Below are 20759 nucleotides of genomic sequence, written 5' to 3'. Positions count from 1 at the left end.
AATTCATTAATTAATTAGTGAAAAAAAAAAAACGCAATAGAGTGAAGGAGCGATGTTCAAACTGGGTTGTATTAGTATTTAAACTAAGTTACTCAATTTGTATGCAATTTAAATGCCTTATTACCACAGGGGGTAAATATACGTTCAAGGCAGTGCCGTGGGTGTCGTTACATTGATTGAGTCCTTTCCTGCCAGAAAAGGTGCGTGTCAAAAAAATAAATGGCTTACAGAACCCACTGGGAAGACTGGTGTGTGAAAAGAGGGCACATTTGTGACTTGTGTAACTTTTGCGTGAGGGGGAAAAAGAGGATGGTTGAGATGGCCAGGTGGGATGGAAAAGCAAACACCCAAAACTGACTAACAATTGAACCAATGTTCTGTCAGGGCAAGAATGTTTGCTTTCCAGGCATATTGATCATCTTGTATTTGCTGTCTATCGCTTGTATCTCTTTCCTCTGATCTCCTTTCCCTTTATCATCTGCTTTCTCCTTGACTTCTGGGATGTAAACTGCAAACGACCTTGTTTTCCCTTCTTTATCATTCTCTTTGTTTGCTATGCCGTTGCATTTTGGGCTTCAGTACATCCCACAGAAACACCAGGCAGAATCACTGGCAAAGACGGCAAAGAGAATTTTAAAACCCCTTGTGGACTTAACACCATCAGAGTAAAGAAAACACCAGACAGAAGTAAAAATATAGTTGCGAGACAATAAACAAGATACCCCCGTCACATTTTTATTTCCCTCCCTTCCACACTATTTGTCATTCTTTTGACCTCCACATAACCAGGGCTGTGTAACTCTTGTTTTAGTGATCTTCAGGGAGGAGAGAAGGAGAAGAGAAGAGCTTGTGCAGACACACGAGGGCACGACCGCGGGAGAGCAATTCATCTCTCGCTGTGGTACCGGGACAATTCCCATGGAGTCCCTCGGAGAGGAGCGGCCGATACATGGAGTCAGCGATGGCCCTTTAAATTGAATTTCTGATATGCCTCTGTTGGATATGATGGATGTGATGCAGCGTTAATCAGTACTACTCAGGTGGTCTGAGGGAAGCTATTAACCTGAAATACTTCAGGTGTGACGCTTTGATTAGATTTTACTCGTGCATGTATGATTGTTACTCTAAATTTTGTGATTTATATTACACGGTGTAATTGGAATGGATGTCTATGATAGCTTTACTTAAAAACATTGATGTATGTATAATTACCACTTTAATGACAAGGGAATGTACAATTAGCACCCCTCATATTGCATATCTGACTATGTATTGAAGGTTGGCATTATTTTCATGCATATTGTTAAAATTCCATCATAAAAGAGACAAATGTCACCCTTTTTGTGTTATTTCTATGCTTTTAGTGGCCAATATGGAGAGTTGCAATGTCACATAAACCCAAAAGAATGCAGTTTTGGGTAACTTTGGACAGTGATGATCAACTGGTGGGATGTGGGTCGCCAAATGTCCCCTCGAGTTCTTGTCTTTGCTATTCGCTTGCTACGTGTTGCGCACCTAGGCAGCCGCGTAACCATTGCAAACAGTGCCTTTTAAATATAAGATATTGTAGGGGTGTGAGTTGAAAAATGTCTGCAATTTGGGTCGCCGTTTGTCATTGAGCACTGATGGTGGGTCCCACAGCCAAACCAGTTCAGAACCACCGACATTGGAGACTGGAATTACTTGCACAACGGTGAAATGATGAGACGTTAAGATCATTTACAATGTGTGTGTGTGTGTGTGTGTGTGTGTGTGTGTGTTTTTAAAGTCTGTAAGCTTTTTCTTCCCAGTTGTTGCATCCTCAGTTTATCAGGTCTTTTATGTATAAGCCATCTGCAAATTTAATTTAATTTGTGATATATTGTCTAAAATGTTTGAAACATGCCAAAAACAGAATTAAAAAAAGGTCACTCAGCAAAAATCCAACTATGTATGTAACAGTAAATGGCCGAGTCTTTAAAGCAAACACTGATTGACAAATTTTGTGTTGTCAATTAACATAATTTGTCGAGCACACACATACATTATTCAGTGACGCCATTACAATCTTACATATCTACTCTGGTACCACTGTATAGCCAGCGTGATAGACAGTGGCCTCCAGCCCTGTTTGGACTGTTGTTGGCCTATAATTAGTCTCTGACAGCCAACCTTGACCCACTGACTCCAGCACCTCTCCATGCAGAGACAGTAAACTCTGACCGGGTCCCACCCCTGAACCCTCCAGATGCTATGCTCATGGTCCCAGGCCCTGGTCTGGGCGTGGGGAAGAGGGAGGGGTGCTCCATTAGCCAGCCAGGACAGCTCAGTGACAAACGAGGTGTGCAGAGTTGAGTGCAGCTGCTCCCGCTGCGCAACTGCCTCCGCACACACACACACTTGTCATAAATCACCACACTAGACTCTGTCGGCCAGCCGGTGCTCACCCAGTGTTAAAAGCCAATCAGGAAAATTACATGCAAACTCCAAGGGACCTATTTTCACTTTCTTAAGAAATCATTAGTCAATGTTATGAGCTCTGACGTCTCCATAATACCACATGCGGCTGCTGGAGACCCCATTGGCTGCCTTGCTTCCTGCCTACAACTGACAACTGTACAAGCACTACCCTCATCCCCCATGGCTCTCTAGGACAGAACGGTTGCCCTTCCAAAGGCACAAGGCATTAAAAGGGCATTCACTGATTTTTTTCTAATAAAAACACATCAAGGTGATAATAATTTATAAATACAGTAATCCCTCGCCACTTCGCACTTCAAATTTCGCATCCTCACTCTATGGCATTTTTTCAAAAATATATGAATTAATAAATCATCACTCTTTCGAGGTTGAATCTGGCCTATTATTAGTTTTTTTTTAATGCATATTTAAGCAAATTTAACCCAAATTTATTTTGCCTAAATTACACATTTTCATGCGTAAAAATCACTAGGTGAACAAAAAACCCCAACAAATTAAGGCATTCAGAAGATGCATTGAAAGACACCAGTAATGTTACTGATGACTGTGCAATGTACTCTCCAGAAACTGAAAGTAAAAGAAAGCACAAGGTGTTATGTTTTATTTATGTCGTAAATGGCTTATTTCATTTTCTCTCCTCTGTTGGGTAATATGAGTGTAAAGGTGAGTATAGGGTTGTTATTTCATGTCTAGACGGCTCTAATAATGTTAAAAAAAAGTATTTAAAAGGTCGTGAGCAGGTTTTCTGTGCTCTAACTAAGAACATATTTGACATAAATAAGTCGCGGAAATTCACTCATCACGGTCGGGTCTGGAACCTATTAACCACGACAAACGGGGGATTACTGTAAACAGGAGAAAGAGAAAAGGCCATGAGAAGTCAAGCTTTTATGTCGAGACACACAGTATATAAGATAACGTATGTTGTTTGGTTTTTGGGTTTTTTTTCCAATGAAGGTACCCCCAGAAAGTTAAAGTTATAAACTGTTGAACAACACAAACACACACACAGAGACATTGTTATAAGTATAAGCATACCTTGATGTGGTGTTGGCTGTAATTTTCAGACTACCGGGGTTGCGTATAAGTTTATCCAGAATGCTGACTATCTGTTCAAACTTAGGCCGGTTGTTTCTTTCCTTCTGCCAACAGTCCAGCATCAGCTGGTAAAGTGTAGCAGGGCAGTCCATGGGTGGTGGAAGGCGATAGCCTTCATCGACAGCCTTTATCACCTGGATAGAGGAAGGGGAATACAAGTTAAATATAAATGTTAGTTAGTTGACTGTCTTTGTGACTGCGTATTACAAACTACTCACATCCTGATTGGACATCTCCCAGTAAGGCCGTTCACCATACGACATTACTTCCCAAAGCACGATGCCGTAACTCCAAGCATCACTGGATGATGTAAACTTTCTGTAAGCAATGGCCTCTGGAGCTGTCCATCGGATGGGGATCTTACCGCCCTGAGAAACAGAGCGTTAGGGGAAATTAAAGGTCCATTGAGTTTGTGCCAAACCTACTTAAAGGCAAAGTTCGGATTTTTTGACATGAAGTTGTATGACATCCCCATCAGCAGTGTAGTGCATCACTAATGAACAAGAGTCAAATTGCATGCTGAATACGACAAACATCAGACATGTTGGCAGGTCTGCACTGATATTGAAAGTCCTCCCTGCCTTTCACGCCCCCCCCAGTGGGACCCGCCCCACTACTTGAGAAGCACTGAACTATTTGTGTTTACTGAACCTACAGTTGTAACTGTCTCCTGGAATACAGTACATCATTTCAATCTCAACAATCTGAGCTTTACAATGCCGTATGACCCACCTAGACACACACATAAGAGGCAGTAAGAAAGGCCAGGGGTTAAGACTGTGGGAGGGAAACCGGAATACCAGGAGTAAAACCATGTATTACCGACTGTTTTGCCCCTGCCTTTAAATTATTAATCCAAAATGATTTTACAGCTCAATTATGTCTGGCAGTTGGCACCAAGATTCCAAAATGCTGTGTTTGGATGTCGCCTAAATAAGTGAAAAGCTCACCCGTCCAATGTGTCGTTGAAAGGCACTGTGGCTCTGCATGGGGCATTCAAGTTTTTCCATACCAAACTTATCTAACCATGCATTTACGGACCTTCCTTTGCACACTTGGGCACACTCATGCTGTTTCCACATGAGTGAATTAAGATTTAGATGAAACGAAGAGGTTTTCTGCCACATCTGATTGGCTAACACTGTGTCAAGACGTTCGTCCGTATAGTGCACGCTAAACACACAGTCGTTCTTCTGCCAGAAGACTAGCAGTGAAACCTCCCTCATGTGCCTCAAGAAGCCGCTGAGTCACATCTTATCAGCTTTAGTTCGTATACATTACATTGCAAAAATAACTGTACTAAAATATTTTCTTAAAAAATATATCTTTCCAAACATAATACAAAGTTTCCTGCAGCTTTCCCATTGCAATGTCGACTTCATTTGTCATTTCACTGAGGAACAGGACAAAATGAGGAAAATGGAGCTGAGGGAGGAAGGCGCATGGCAGCCAAAACCAACAAAAGTCATCGGCCAAGTCTAGTCAGTTCACGCGTGGCGGTGTGTAGTCACACACGTCGCCCTACACCAACACACACTTCTACTGCCCAAGGAAATACAGGGGCATGTATACGACGCACACAAAATTGCATACACATGTGCATTATAATATTAAACATAATATTAGATGAAATACAGACGTAAAACTCGATCCCCGACTTCAAATGCCTGATACATCACATAAAACCCACAATATAATCAGGAAACATATTTTGCCTAATGGATATCGCATGAATCTATTAGTATATTTGGAGCATTGTCACTTACTGCGGCATGAGGCGGTTTATTATTGTGTTTTATCATTTCCCATTCTGTATTTCCAGTAGAAAGGCAAATGGCACCGTGTTTATTTGACAAGCAATCTTTGGCTGGCAAATTACAGCATGTTTACGAACAGTCTAGACCACATTATCCTGTGATGAAAATGACCACACACATGCTGCAAAATAACACAGCTGCGAATCTGCTGCATGCCAGGCCCGCTGGTACTGTTAAGTGGGATGCCAGTCAATGATTGGCGGATCATTTGTGTTAGTTCCAGCATAAATACGCACAAGCCAGTGACTTTTATGCCAACATTATTCAATATTAATTTTCTATCTTAAAGGGTAGATTTTGCAAAAAGGTGCAATTTTTATATGAACTATACATTTTGGTGGGTCAACATTTTAACCGTTCAATGTTGTGGCTAGACTAGCACCTTTTGGAATGGATTTATGACGCTAACCAAGGTTCCGCGTACAGTGTTCACATTGCGGTTCACCTTTTGCGGACTCACTGTTTCACTGATTTTTTTAAAGTGCAATTTTGCATGTTTTTTTTTTAACAGCATATGAACGCGCATTGTGTTCTGTGTCCTTCTGTATTAGAGAGATCTATCGGTGCTCTGTTGTATGTGTCTGTTATTGCATTTACTATTGCTACCAGTAGAGGGCGTTGTATACTCATGTTAGAGTTGAAGACGTGTGCAGCTGGGGTAAAGATGGCCCCTCACCTCGTTTCTGTTTGTGTTTATGTGCCTGTGCGAGCCACAACAGTCTTGATTGGCTAAGGGAGAACCCGCACATTGTGTTCTGCGTCCTGATTGGCTGTAGACCATTGTCAATCAATCTCCTTCATGCTGTTTCCTGTTGTGGTCGATGGTGGCTAGCAAACTAGCTAACCGCCAATAAACAATAAGAGAAGAAGAAGCAGCTAACCGGCTTTAGGGTGCTATTAACCATTTTAACAAGGTTACAAAAACGCTACAACACACGGTCAGAAGAGTGAAATACGCCTGAGTCTCTCAATAATTTCTTGTGTCCAACCTAATAGGTTGATCATTATAAACGAAAACAAGAGCGAAATGTGAGAAAATGTTAATGCCTGTCTGGGAAAAGTGTATAAAGTGTATGATGAGGGTTTTTACAGCCTTAAAGCATAAACTTTGTGGATTTCACATATTCTGGGCTATTTTGTGAACCTTTCACCCGCGATAAATGAGGGAACACTGTATATGGTACAGAACATATACAGTATATAAACAATTGGAGGATGCCCAGTTAAGATACATTGAGTCCATGGCTGTTTGCTTGGATTTTTTTCTCTAAACCAGGTGGGAAAGTACCAAGGTTCCAAACCCATCAACTGATTCGGACCAGAGAAAGTGAAAGTGAAAAGCACACTAACATAGCACAGACATTTCATTCTTTTCATTCCATTACTACCCTCAGCGTTTTTACTGCATGTTCATTGCACAAATGGAGCTCCCAGGGCAATGCCCTACATAATTACTTCACTGTCAGGTTTGTTTTCAGCTTACCCTCGTGGTGTAAGCGGCCTCGGGGTCATCCTCCAGGACTCTTGACAAGCCGAAGTCTGACACTTTACACACCAGGTTGCTGTTGACTAAGATGTTTCGAGCAGCCAGGTCTCTGTGAACGTAGCCCATGTCTGACAGATACTTCATGCCTGAGGCGATGCCACGCAGCATGCCAACCAACTGGATTCCAGTAAACTGGGCGTCATGTTTCTAAAAAAATAAATAAATAGGGGGGAAAAAATTCAACATATGTGCAAGTTAATGTCACACTTCTCATTGAGCCACAACTCTGACCTTTCAGCAATTTGCATTAAATAAAACCACTCTTGTAGTAACCTTTAAACAGGCACCTTTGACATTTTGTTCCACATCTTAAGTCAAAGGTTAACCCCAGAAGTTCCACACAGCTCCTTGCGGAATTATGAAGGAAATCAGGGAAATATTGTCTTATAGTTATTGTTATTCATTTGATCAGTGTCTCAATGAAGTTTATTAAGGCAAAGCATATCTGTCTATTTATTAAACAAGACACTGAAATAAAAGCAATACATGTACTACATCAGGGGTGTCCAAAGTGTGGCCCGGAGGCCATTTACGGCTGGCGGCTGTTTTTTTATTGGCCCTCAGCACATTCTAAAAATACAGCCACAACAAGAAAAAAAACAGTAAAATTAAAAAATGAAAAATTTGTAGTAATTGTATAGGAATAAAAATATTAAAATAAAGTAATAATAATAAAGACAATTAATAGAAGCTGAAATATTAAAAAACGAAACTATGCAATAATTTAAAAAGTCGTAATAATATTAGAAACAAACAAAACAAAGAATTAAATTGCAATTTTAGGAAAATTAAGTTGGACAAAAGCCAAATAATATTATGATAATGGAGTAAAAATATTACGAAAATAACCACCTAATAGTCCAAAAAAAAATGTACAAGAGGAAAGCAGCAATATTTGTAAAAACAAAAAGGAAAAACAAGAAAAACATAAGAAAAAGTTCTTACTATGTTTCGTTACCAATTACACAAAGCTGAAGTGCAGGCAGTTTTTTTTTTTTTTAATATCAAAAACACTTCTGCATTTCTATTAGACATGGTTTTTACATTTTTAAATGTAAAAGTGGCCCCAGCATATGACCATTTTTTGGTATGCGACCCTTGGTGGAAAAAGTTTGACACACATACACAAGTATTAGGACAAATGGCAATTGTACTTACACTAAATGTAAATGTAAGACTATATGGACGTGTATGCCGTGGATCCTGGCACTTTTGTGATTCAGAATTCACGGGCGTGTTGGACATTGAGTCTTGACCATCGATGGGAAAATGTTTTCAAACGTTTTAATTTTGAGTTCTCATTTCGAGGACCAGAAAAAATAGCCACCGAACACCAACAAAGAAGAAGTCTGTGGACACCAATGTTGCAGGAACCGTGTGTGGCGGCACTCAAAAGTTTGCTGAACTTCAGTAAACAAATAAACAAAAAAAAGAAACATTTGCAACACAATTGTGTCGCGTGAAGGAGGGTGCATGACCAACATGATTAAAAACCTACAGATTCGTGGTGTAGAAATAATAGTGCCCTGTATTTCAAAAATCAAATAAAACAATAAATTGCATCTGTCTTATGCCAACATTGAAGCAACAAACAAATTATACCACTGCTAATACGGTGAGTCAACTCCAATATCCAGCTAATGTTAGCCCATGTACTTTTTCATGGACAAATGACCCAATGTTAACGCTAACGTTAGGCAGGCAGTAGACCAGATCTTTTGGGGAAGTGTACTCCTGTGGGAAGAAACTTCATAATATTTATATACAAGTTCAATGGTTTGATATTTATGTCCTGGTTGAAAACAGCTCTGTGAGAAATGCACAGTAAAGTTCACAAAAAGTTCATATAATTAAAAAATTCATGGAGAACTTCAGACATTTCATCCAAAAAGAACTCTGGCTAGAACCCTTAACTTTTTCTTAAAAGAATCGGAATTGAGAATAGTTAGGGACTGGAATGGAAACAAGGAATTGGGATCAGAATCGGAAATATTGCATTTTTTTTTATTGAAAACTAGCCATCTCATCCACCATAAGTCGGTAATAATATATAAATATGTGATAATACAGGCAAAATGTACAGCATACCACTGCTGGAAAGCCCACATTTGTCTTTATGCTTCACTGATACTGTAATGTTTTTTCATCAAGCATTAAAAGCACCAAAAGTTTGGCTATGGAAGCGCTAGCTTTGACAGTCAATCCGGCCACGAAACTTGCGGAAAGGTGAACTCATAGCAGGAAGGTTTTGGGGGGGGTGGCGCGAGTCGTGCGTCAAAAATAGACATTTTTACAGAAGTATCTATTGCTTGTGGTCTTTCGGGTTCTCCGCCGGTCGACTGTTTTTACGATCTTTTTGTCTATTCATTCCCAACACATTTTGTAAGTAGTAAGCAATTTAATGGGCTGCTACAGAACTTTTGCAAACGGTTTCAGCACCCAAGTCACAGGACACAAGAAATATACTTTCTGTTTGCCATGGTCTTCACCGGTTTATGAGTAGTTTTATATTTTCCGTGATTTTCTGCTGGATGGGAGAAAGATACAAACGCAGGAAGTTTGTCATAAAAGGGAGTAATGTCGGGCAGTCAATTTTAGCATATGACTAAAACTCTGAAGGTTTGTGGAAATGTTTTGTCTGTGCTTGTGAGAGCACATCCTTTTCAGGCTAAGTGCAAAAGGAGTATTTCATTTTGTTTTTTGTTTACTTATAAACCTAACTTGACCCCTCTCATTTCGACAGGAGCAGTTAGTGGCCAGACCACCTGGCATAGTCACTTCAAAGCTTTCCAGAATCAGACATATGTTATAATGCATAACCTATGAATTTGTGTGTGTGTTTGTGTGTGTGTGCGCATGTGAGACATCTACAGAGATGAAGTGCAGGCCTTGGGAAACATGCCAGCAAACAACAGCTACTCCTCCAGGATGAACTATGATGCAGTGCAGACATGTGGAAAAGGGCTAAAACATGAGTCTACCAGCTTTGATGTCACTGTTATGACTTGGCTCTCATGCTTTGACTAATTTCAGTGAGGCAGGTCAACTCCTTTTTAAGTAGCAGAGACATGGTAAAAATACAAAAAAAGTCCCTCCCAGTATGATGAATATGTGGATGTAATGGGGACACAATCTAGAGACATGGGTTGGTGGTTGAAGGAGCAAGGGGACTTCCAGAAAAGTCTATGCGAGTCTGAGAAGTCATGGAAGAACACAATAATCAGTCATGAACTCAGTTCAAGGATTCGTTGATTATGTAGTGCAGGGGTCCCCAACCACTAGGCCGCGGCCCTGTAACGGTCCATTGGTGGGGCCGAACCGGAATGTGAGAAGCTTTCAGGTGCAATGATAAATAAAAAAATACACTTGTGAACAACTACATCAAATTTTATGCAAATGCATATCAATTTTGGAAATAAGGGCCATTATTTTATTTAAAAAACAATATACAGTTACAAATCGCATAGTTTTGGCATTTATATGTTGTTTGTTGCAAGCGGCGACCTGTCCCACTTTGTGCGACGGCCCCTGAACGCCCCATCGTGCGTGTGCTAACTTTCTCTCATGCCGCACAGATAGAATACTACTGTATTTTTACCATTTTTCTTTCACCTCATATTTGGTGTCAAATGCTGATACTATGTGGGAATGCATAAAGGTAAGTTTTGATGACTTACTGAGTGCTAATGTGCACATTTGTCTGAAGTTAATTCATGCTAGCACACTGCCTTTTACCACACACGTCAAACAGCGATATAATCATCTCTGGAAAACAAACTCCAGGCTTGTACTGGTGGATGGTGGGTCTGCATTCATTTTGTGCTTTTAATTTGACGTTGTTCATGTCTTAGTTTTACACAATACATAATAAATAAGATCAATTAGATCGCTATAATGGACGAACATCCCCCCGGTCTGCGGGAGTGTTGTGGGAACTCAAGCCGGTCCGTGGGTCAAAAAAGGTTGGGGACCACTGATGTAGTGAACACAATTCTGCCTCGGGTTGGTTGGGTTGAAACTCTGTCTGTGCTTAGACGGTGTCTGAACAGTATTTGAATTTTTACGGAATTGTGTGAGTTGAACAGAATACTAATTTATATATACATTACTATACTAATTAAAATTTTACCGTGTCGGAATTAAGCGCTGCTGTTGGTGTGTTAAGGTTGGTAATAAACCTTAAAAAGAGAGTCAGACTGGGTGTCTTGTCGAGATGTTGCATTACTTATAAGACGTTACTCAGTATCACATTCAACACTTCAATCAGTTAGCTAAGTCGGCATTCATTTAGCACCAAAATGAGGCACCAGTAGCTACTTCTGTGCCATAGTTTTGGTATGCATACCTACTTCCACCTTTTATACACAAATTGTGTTGAGTGTTCGTGTGAAGCGCAACGGAGAAATGTGTGCAAATTTACCGTGTTGGAATTGAGCTCTCCTGTTGCCGTGTTAAAGTCGGTAATAAAGTTCACATAGTCTGTCAGACTCTGTGTGTCTTTGTCGGGACGCTGCATTAATTATAAGACATTACTTCCACAATATCACCTTTAAGCACTTCGGGCAGTTGCCTGAGTCGGCATTCATTTAGCACCAAAATGAGGCACCGATAGTTCCTTAGTTTGTCAGTCCGGTTACTACCTTTTACATCGGCATCGTTGCCATAACAATACCCCGTATTAGTACGCATCGCCACTTCTGCCCTTTATGCACAACTTGTGTGTGGGGCACGGCGGAGAAACGTGTGCGAGTTTCCAGTGTTGGAATTGAGTGCTGCTGTTGGCGTGTTAAGGTCCGCAAAAGAGTTTAAAAAGAGCGTCAGAATCTGGGTGTCTTTGTCGGGACGCTGTGTTACTTATGAGACGTTACTTGCAAGCAATTGTTGCAGGTCTGCATTCATTTAGTACCAAAATGAGGCAACAATAACTACTTAGTTTTTCGGCCCGACACGGTGCCATAACGACACATCCCTAATTTTGCCTTCTACGCAGTGGCGTCAGGAAAGACATCAAAACGGTTAGAAACATGATCCACTGTAGCAAACTCTGAATGGAGAAGTCGAAAGAGAAGATAATACAGTTACAGGCACTGTTCTTAATGTTTTAATAAGTTAAAAAAAAACACAAGAATAGGAAGTATTACTGGAAAAAAGCAGATAATAACATCAACATCACTGTGTTTTTGCATGCTTTCTGAATTAGACCAGGTAGCTGCTTAATGAGCCATGCTGTAAGCAAAGTCACCGCTGTCTGGCTGCAAATTGCTTTATTGCGTTCCATTTGACATTGACTAAAGAAAGAAAGCATCATGTCGCCTGACTCATAGTTTGAAATAACAGATGTGGGAAGTTAGCTCATGTAACCTTGCTTAACCTCAATTATTTTTTTTTCCCCTGCTCCAGGTCTTCCCCTACACTTGTGAGGTCTAATTGACTTTTAGGCCACGATAGTAAAATGAAATTAACAGCAGTAAACCTACATTTCTTTATTGACACACAGGTCGAACGTTATAGAAGGTGATTCATATTTATGTCCTAAACAGAACAGAACTTTTTGGCGTGGATACATAATGCTATGATAGTTTCGCCGTCACATTTGTGCAAAACACAACAGAAGAGATGTCTGGGCTGGTCCAAGAGCTCTTGAACATCTGAAGTAGTGATGTGGTTTCTCGATGATGTGATTCTACTTATTGTGAGCCAGTGTACCATCAAAATGACTTTGAGGATAATATTTGAAGAGAGAATTACCAAATGTCTGTGCTTAATTCAGCCATAACTGAAAACACAAGTACTGTCAGGTGAAAAATGGGGGAGGAAAACTCAAATGCAGAATGGTGATAGCAGTACAGGTAGCATGTAGCACGCCGCCTGTTCAGTTCAGATATCATACCTTTGTTTAAGGACAAATTACCTAACATAAAGACAATGACTGACTGGAGATCTGCTTTGTAACTAAAATACAATTAAAATTTTGCAGTCATACTGGAAATAAAACACAAATCCCTCACCTCGCCTTTCTTTTTGTCAAAGTATCTGTACTTGTGATGAAAGTTGGGAGTCCCCTGGCTTAACTACTGCACTTTTTAAGAAGAGTTATGACGTTGAGCTTTATCAGATGTGGAATCCTAACCACCATTGGTCTGAAATGTGCCTCGATTGTAGTGAATAATTCCAGATATGCACTCACCCTCAAAAAGCTGTCCAGTGACCCATTCTCCATGTATTCTGTGACGATCATGACAGGCTTACCTGCGAAAGAAGAGGACATTTTAAGTACATTAGTATCTCAGTTTTTGGTTTTTGTTTGTTTCTGGGTCAATTAATCTGAAGTGTGTTGTTTCAACTAGTCAAGTAATCAATATGAACGGTTGAATGTGGTTTGGTCCACAACATCTTGGAAAAGTCGCTGTCTTGTTTTGCTACAAAGATAATAGAACTGCTTTCCTGATTCCATCCATCCATCCTTTTTCTATGCCGCTTATCCGCATTAGAGTCTCGGGGGTGTGCTGTATCCGATCCCAGCTGACTGGGCAAGAGGCGGGGTACACCCTGCACTGGTCCCCAGCCAATCGCAGGGCACATATAGACAAACAACCATTCACACTCACATTCATACCTATGGACAATTTAGAGTCGCCAGTTAACCTAACATGCATGTGTTCTCCCCGTGCGTGCGTGCGTGGGTTTTCTCCGGGTACTCTGGTTTCCTCCCACATGCCAAAAAAAACCACGCATGCTTTCATGGAAGACTAAGGAAATGAAAGAAAAAAAAATGTAACCACCCAATGTCCGTGAATGCACCTCGCGCTCTTCTCTGTTCTATTCATTTGCTACGCCGCCACAGGGTGAGTGCCATGTTTACAGGCAACTTTGTCAAACTTTAGTGGGAGGCAACACACAGCTGCAGATACCTGCCGGAGAAGAGTGTGCCATAAGGAGAGAGACCGTGTCTCACCGCTGCAGGTCACGTTATTTTGCCTAGGGGACTTCCACCCACAATGATCTAGGCAGCCGCGTAACCGTCTCTTTAAATATAAGATATTTGAGAATGTCTGCAATTTGGGTCGCCGCTTGTCACTGAGGGGTGATGCTGGTTATCCAAACTAGTCATAATTTTTAGGAGCTCCACCAGGTCAGCTGTCAAGGAGTGACATCTTTACTTCAGTGTAAATCCATACAGCCTGTTGTCATCTGTAGTTGATCAAACTGCAGCCACCACGGGGTTTGCTACAGAGGAAAAACAATCGTTTTAAGCATCTTTTAAATCAGCCGTTGTTAAATCAGCAGGCCTGGTGTCAGGCCTTGTTTGTGTCACAGATGGCTTTGTTCTCTGTGCTTCACTCTTGACTTGCCACCAGCCATATGCTTCGTCTCCGTTTTATCCTGATGAATGTGACTCGTCTGTCTTTCCACGTCTCGTGTGAACTTCCCTCACATCTGGATCACGAAGAAGGTTGTGTGACACCAGTGGTGAAACTGGTTGTTAAATGTAACAAATCTATTACCCCCAATAAAACACGTTATATTCACATGGTAGTAATGATTGATTGCTTTCATTAAATCAAAGCAGAATGCAACCGAACTGATCTGATATCAATTACTGTTTGAGCAGCATGTCACATATGCCAGCCTAAACCACATAAGCCACATACGCTGGCCTCTTCAAATGTTTTATGTTCAACGAGGGAGTGTATATTTATTGTCATGCGATGTGTTGTCACAAATAGAAACAGACACAGACACACAAGTTACGATTTGAGGAACTGAGATGTCATTTGAGTTTTATATATATATATATTTATTCTGGTGTAAGGTTACACAGAATTCTATAGCCTGTAACTAGAGCCGGCTGGCCCATTACGCAATATAGGCAGACACAAAGGGAGCTGTGTCAAAAAATTCCCCTTCAATACTACGAATTGCTATTTACTCTTAAATGGAAAAAGTAATATTGAATCAAAGCAATGCCAGAGTAATACTGTATTAGTACAAATTATAAGAAATAACTCAAGTGTAATATCTGCGTGTGTGTTGCTGAGTGTTACCATCGTTAGCAGTGTGGAGAATACCATTGGCTGGCGTGAGTTGTGGCTGACAGCAGCTCCTATGTGAATGTTCACTGCACCATTGCAGTAGCATTCTACTACACTGACCACTAGGTGTCAGGAACGTTACATTGAGACAGCCACCATGTATGCTGTCAATGCTAACGTGTGAGTCTATGTACAGTATGTCCATTTCTATTATGTATTATGCATATTTTGTCTTATTATGTGAAATATATTGGGTAATACACGTATAAAAGTGACTATAGGAGTGTTATTTTTTAAACAATAAAACATTAAAACATTTAAGACATCAACTTGTAGTTGTGTGTGTTGCTGTAAATGTGTTTCGGTGCTAGGGGAGCTCTGTGGGGGGAGGACAGGAAGTGATGTCGGTGGGTTCACAGTTGAGTTTCAGTTTGGCGTGGGTTACAGCCAGTAGCCCGTGTTAAGGGTTATTGTTCCTTGTTGTTATTGTTGTGCATGTTGGCCACACAGCGGGGAGATCGGGAGGACCTGGGTTCGAATCTCCGCCGGGCATTTCTGTGTGGAGTTTGCATGTTCTCCCCGTGTGTGCGTGGGTTTTCTCCGGGTACTCCAGTTTCCTCCCACATTCCAAAAACATGCATATTAGGTTAATTGGCGACTCTAAATTGTCCATAGGTATGAATGTGAGTGTGAATGGTTGTTTGTCTATATGTGCCCTGCGATTGGCTGGCGACCAGTCCAGGGTGTACCCCCGCCTATCGCCCAAAGTCAGCTGGGATAGGCTCCAGCATATCCGTGACCCTAGTGAGGATAAGCGGCATAGAAGATAGATGGATGGAAAATGACAGAGTGAAGCTGCAAAATTCAAAGTTTACAAATACATTGGCTTTGTTTATTTTCATTTTGAAGACAGAGATTGTGTTCTGAAGTGAAATAAAAACATAAACAAAATCTTTACACAGAAAAGACTAGCTCCTGCTTCTGGCACCTATGTCCCAAACTCAGCTTTGCCATCCTACAAATTACAACAAATAAACCATTTGAAACAAAACAAAATCTCTAAAAAGTTTCAGCCAATGATGAAAAATAAAAAAATAAACACTATAATGCAGCAGAGGCCCTGAAAAGAACATCAATCCTCCCTTTTTATTACAAATCTTTAATTTATGTGACTTTTTTTCACTTTAATGGTCTAGTTTAACCATCTGAGCAACATAGTTTGTCTCAATAAACTCACAAAGCTTACTTTTACAATCATAGTTTATACATCTCTGTCCTAACTCCTACATCACGGAGATGGATGACTGTGTTTATTAGAGGAAGGTTTTATAGTAGCCGAGTGGAACACACAACCTGGTTCCTCCCTCGTGTCTTCTGGCCTCTTCGCTTCCCCCCTTTTTCTGTTCGGATTGGCACCAAAGATAAAAGGCCCTGCAGTCCCTTTGTTGTGTCGCTCTGCAGGTGTGGATGACTGAGTGCGTGTGAGCGTCAGACAACATCCGTGTGTGTTTGTGCCTCTCTGAAAATATGCAGCCGGTGGATCAGCCAAAAGCAGCAGCGAGGTAAATGGAGTGTGAAAGTCTCAGGATTATTAAGAATTAACAGGAGCAGCTTAATAAATCACCCGCATCCGTGTGTGTGCAGAGCAAATGGACCTAAAACTGAGCCTTGCTCCCGGGCTGCTCCAGCTCATGCACATATGTTCAGGGTTTCCCCTCACTCTCTCTCTCACAAACACATTTACGGCACTGAACCAGGTCCAGCGGCACCGAGCCAAATTGAACGTGGCATTTTGAAGGTGCAACATTAATATGAAAGTTACACGCAGCACTCATTTTGGTTAAATTTGATCTCCATGCTTGCCAAAACAGTGGGTCAGCTCATATTTTACACCCTTACTCACACATCACAAACCAACAGGACCTATTGAACCCTAAATGCCTACCTCACGCACGGCGCAACCAAAAATAACACAAGAAGTAACACATGTGCAACACATACTGTAATTGTACTATGCTAGGTACTATGCTGGTATCGTAATAGACATTTATACACTAATATACATGCATAACACCACTATTTTATACTAACTTATAACCCGCAAGGCATGCTGGGAAGCTCACTCACACACTTCTCCAACAGGAAGTTACCCAGCAAGTAACCTGAAAATAAATACAGTGAAACCTCGATTAGCGTACACTCTGGTTAGTGTGTTTTCTGGTTAATGTCAAAAATGCACGCCAAAATTTAGCCTCGCTTTGTGTACATTTTCCCGTTAGCTTAGATTATGTTGCACGTCTTGTTGTGTTATTAATACAATGTGTGAGTCCAACTGTGTTCTTACTGTATTTTTATCACAAAATGTCCTCGTTAGCCTCCTGTTCTCTTCCTAATACGTGGAAAGAGGAACCGTCACCCCTCTACGACGTCATCACTGGTTGATTCTGTAGTTTTTTTAGCTAACGAACAGAGTTATGCCACAAGGCTCTGCTTCTCTTTTGATCATGGCTGCAAAATAACCCACAATGGAGACAGGACAGGCCAAGTGCCAGCATTTTGAAGGTGAGAAACAATATTGAGTTGTCCGAGTGGATCTCGCTGCCATATTGCCGTCTGCTAACAATCACGTCTTCAGTCGAGGTAAAAGTAGTAGTAAATGTTCATTTATTCCTTTTATTCATCATTTATATTCATTTATTTGCATTTTCAGCACGTAAAACTACAACTTGTTTCGTGTTAACATTTCTAGCTTTCTGGAATGGATTAAATGGATTTACATTATTTCATCGGAAAAACTGATTCGGTTAGAGTACGTTTCGGTTAGAGTCGGACCTTCTGGAACAGATTAAGGATGCTAACCAAGGTTCCACTGTACATAAAATGTTTCTTTTAAACATTCATTTTTAACTTTTTTTTAAGGTTTTGGCCTACATTTGACTCCTTAGGATAAAAGTATTTTCTAAAATGTCAGACAATCCGGCTGGATTGAATTACAAAAGGGCAGAGCGCAATTAAGACATTGAGATCACACAAGAGAATTAGAGAATTAGAATGAGGGACCTTAAAAAAGGGAAAGCAAAAATTGAGGACAATTAAGTGAAGCTCTTGTGGTATTTTATTCACCATATAGCAAAGCTGCTTAACAAGACTCGTGCCTCAGGGAAAAATAGAGGCCAGCCATGTTTCTCCGCGACAAAGTTCAGACTCATTATTTCGTTTTTTTGCAGTCTTTCCTTTTTAAAGACTCCTTCTGTGTGCTAATGATGTCCTATAAAGAGACCCAGAGGGGAGCAAGCAAGAGATATGGATTTATGCCCGCTAAGGACACAGCTTTGATCACAGCACATTGATCTGCAGAGATTTACACCACGGCAATTCGATAAAACTGCTGCGCTTTTCACTAAAGTGTCGGCCACTTTAGGGCCATTTGTCAAAGACATTTCCAGATCAAAATCAGTAAAAAGACTCCTGAGAGATGAGATCTGTCATGGAATGTGGATACAAATCATATATCTGATCTCTCCACTTATATTCTACTACTGTCCGTCTGAATGAGCCAGCATTTTACCACTAAAGCGCTTTATTTTGAACAGGAAAACCTCGACGTGGTCATCAAGTGAGGTCAAGAGAGACTTGAACTGGTTGTGTATCATGAGGAATACATTTTACTTACTGCGTGTTACCACACCCTCCAGCCTGATGATGTTGGGGTGGTCAAACTGTCCCATGATTGACGCCTCAGCGAGGAAGTCTCGCCTCTGTTTGTCTGTATATCCTCCTTTTAAGGTCTTGATGGCCACGCAGATCTCCTTCTTGCTGGGCAGCTTCAATCGACCACTGCACACCTCGCCAAACTCCCCTAAAAGTCAAACCATTCAAGTTGTAAGAAAAGGTCAAATTGTGCGGATTTGAGTTTAATCGGGGTTTGTTGCAAATTTCAAACGATTTCCTTCCTCGTACAAACTTTGGGTGGGCTACACACTACATCACAGATCATTAGCTGGTGGACTGCGGTCCGAGTCCTGATACCACGGACCTGGACCTATAGTCATTTTTCTTGAAAGGGCATTTCTATTTTGACCGGTGCAGCTTCTTAGACTTTACAATACTGCCTGATCAGATCAAGAAACCCGCTGACCAGTTGCATGCACGTTAAGCCATCGCACATGATACTACTCAGCCAAGCAAATCTGTGCATCCAGGCGCTAAACATTCCAACTCCAAATACAAAGACAGACAAAAGTGGAGCGAAGTGAAGTGAGTGAAACGAAAGAACGAGTGCGATACGAGGAAAAAACAGAGAAACAAGTGAGACATACAAACAGGGAGGACAGTGAGTCGAGTGAGACACACGGAAAGGAAAGAAGCTAGTCAGACATACGGCGGGAGAGAACAGAAAGATGAGTGAGATGCAGGGAAAGAAAAGACAACCGAGTGAGACACACGGGCAGAGGGGACAGAGAGATGAGTGAGATACGGGTTAAGAAGAGCCAAACAAGAGAGACATTTGGAGGGAGAGGACAGAGACACGAGTGAGATATGGGGAAAGAAGAGCCAAACAAGAGAGATTTACAAAGAGAATGGACAGTGAGACGAGTGCGATACGGGGAGATAAGAGATATAGGGAGTGACACAGAGACAGAGGACAGAGAGACAAATGATATACGGGGGAAAGAACAGCGATACGCAGTGAGAGATACGGAAAAAGAGGACAGAGAGACGAGTGAGCCAGAGACATCAGAAAAATAAAAACACTCGGTGCTCTCTTAGAAGAGAAACTTGGACAGCAAAAGGAAAGCTTTCAACCCCTGAACGGACAGACTCATTTACGTTCATTGTTCTTTTTGGGAAGCACAAAAACAGTTTGTGTCATAATGCCGTGGCACTCATAAAAAGTGTGTGTGAAACACCACTATGAGACAAAACACAACGTTTTGGACCAAACACACCCATTCAAGTCTGAACTGAGGTCACAGAAAATAAGCAGCCTGAGAGCTCAATATGAGCAATGCATCCAAATCCTGATCCTGTAGGTCAGTGGTTCTCAACTTTTTTTTTTTTCTTGCGTGGGGCGGAAAAGTGGGGTTCCGGACCTTTGCTTGAGGAAATGTTCTATAACTGGGCCTATTTGCATTTTAGTTGAACACCCCCGGACTACACTTTGCTTGTTCACAGCATGTAATGCATACTAATATGTGCTACTGATGTAAGTATCGAGAGTGTTGAAGTTAATCCAATGATAACGCACAAGCAATGGTGTGTTTGGGGTTTACTGGAAAAACATTTACTGTGTTGTAGTAGAAGTTACAATCTTGAAGATGGCAACTGTTATGTGCTGATCTCATAGTAAACCCATTTAACAATGGGTGTTCCTGATTAATGCAAATAAAAGGCTTAATGGAGATAATTCCCATCTAATTGTCATGGCCTTATTGTCTGTTAGCACAACTGGATGCGGGGTGAGTCAACATGCTCTGATTAGCATTCCTCGCTGGTGAGGGGATCCGTGTGTTTAGATCTGCGTGTTTACTTCATCCTGTGCCAGCATGTGTGCGAGTGCGTGTCTGTGTGTGTGTGTTTTGCACAATGTACAGTAGGTTGTCCGTGGAGGCTGCATGCTTCAAATGCACCCATCAATGCTGCAGCTGGCTACAGGGATTTGGCCCGGCTTTAGACAAGCGGATCAAGAATGCGTGCACTACAATATACACTATATGCATATGGAGCGCAAGGTGATGTCAGAGCTAAGACATTTGCAGATCTCTCGCTCTTTCTGGCTCATACTATAATTTCCCACTGCAACTC

At 41.2% G+C, this 20759-nt stretch overlaps 1 protein-coding gene across 3 annotated transcripts in view; it reads right to left on the bottom strand.

Moving 5' to 3' along the window:
* epha3 (eph receptor A3) overlaps positions 1–20759 on the bottom strand; it is a 147255-nt gene that overhangs the window by 28988 nt on the left and 97508 nt on the right. For all 3 annotated transcript variants that reach the window (XM_054787917.1, XM_054787915.1, XM_054787916.1), the window contains exons 11-15: positions 18628–18813; positions 13109–13170; positions 6859–7068; positions 3777–3926; positions 3499–3692 (exon numbers count right to left, since the gene is read on the bottom strand). In XM_054787917.1, the coding sequence (XP_054643892.1) occupies positions 3499–3692; positions 3777–3926; positions 6859–7068; positions 13109–13170; positions 18628–18813 (802 nt within the window). The remainder of the gene's footprint in view (positions 1–3498; positions 3693–3776; positions 3927–6858; positions 7069–13108; positions 13171–18627; positions 18814–20759) is intronic.

The sequence above is a fragment of the Dunckerocampus dactyliophorus genome, chromosome 9 (assembly GCF_027744805.1).
Source record: "Dunckerocampus dactyliophorus isolate RoL2022-P2 chromosome 9, RoL_Ddac_1.1, whole genome shotgun sequence".
NCBI classification, from domain to species: Eukaryota; Metazoa; Chordata; class Actinopteri; order Syngnathiformes; family Syngnathidae; genus Dunckerocampus; species Dunckerocampus dactyliophorus.
Note: the sequence above shows the minus strand (reverse complement) of the source record. Positions and strands in the feature narration are given on the sequence as shown.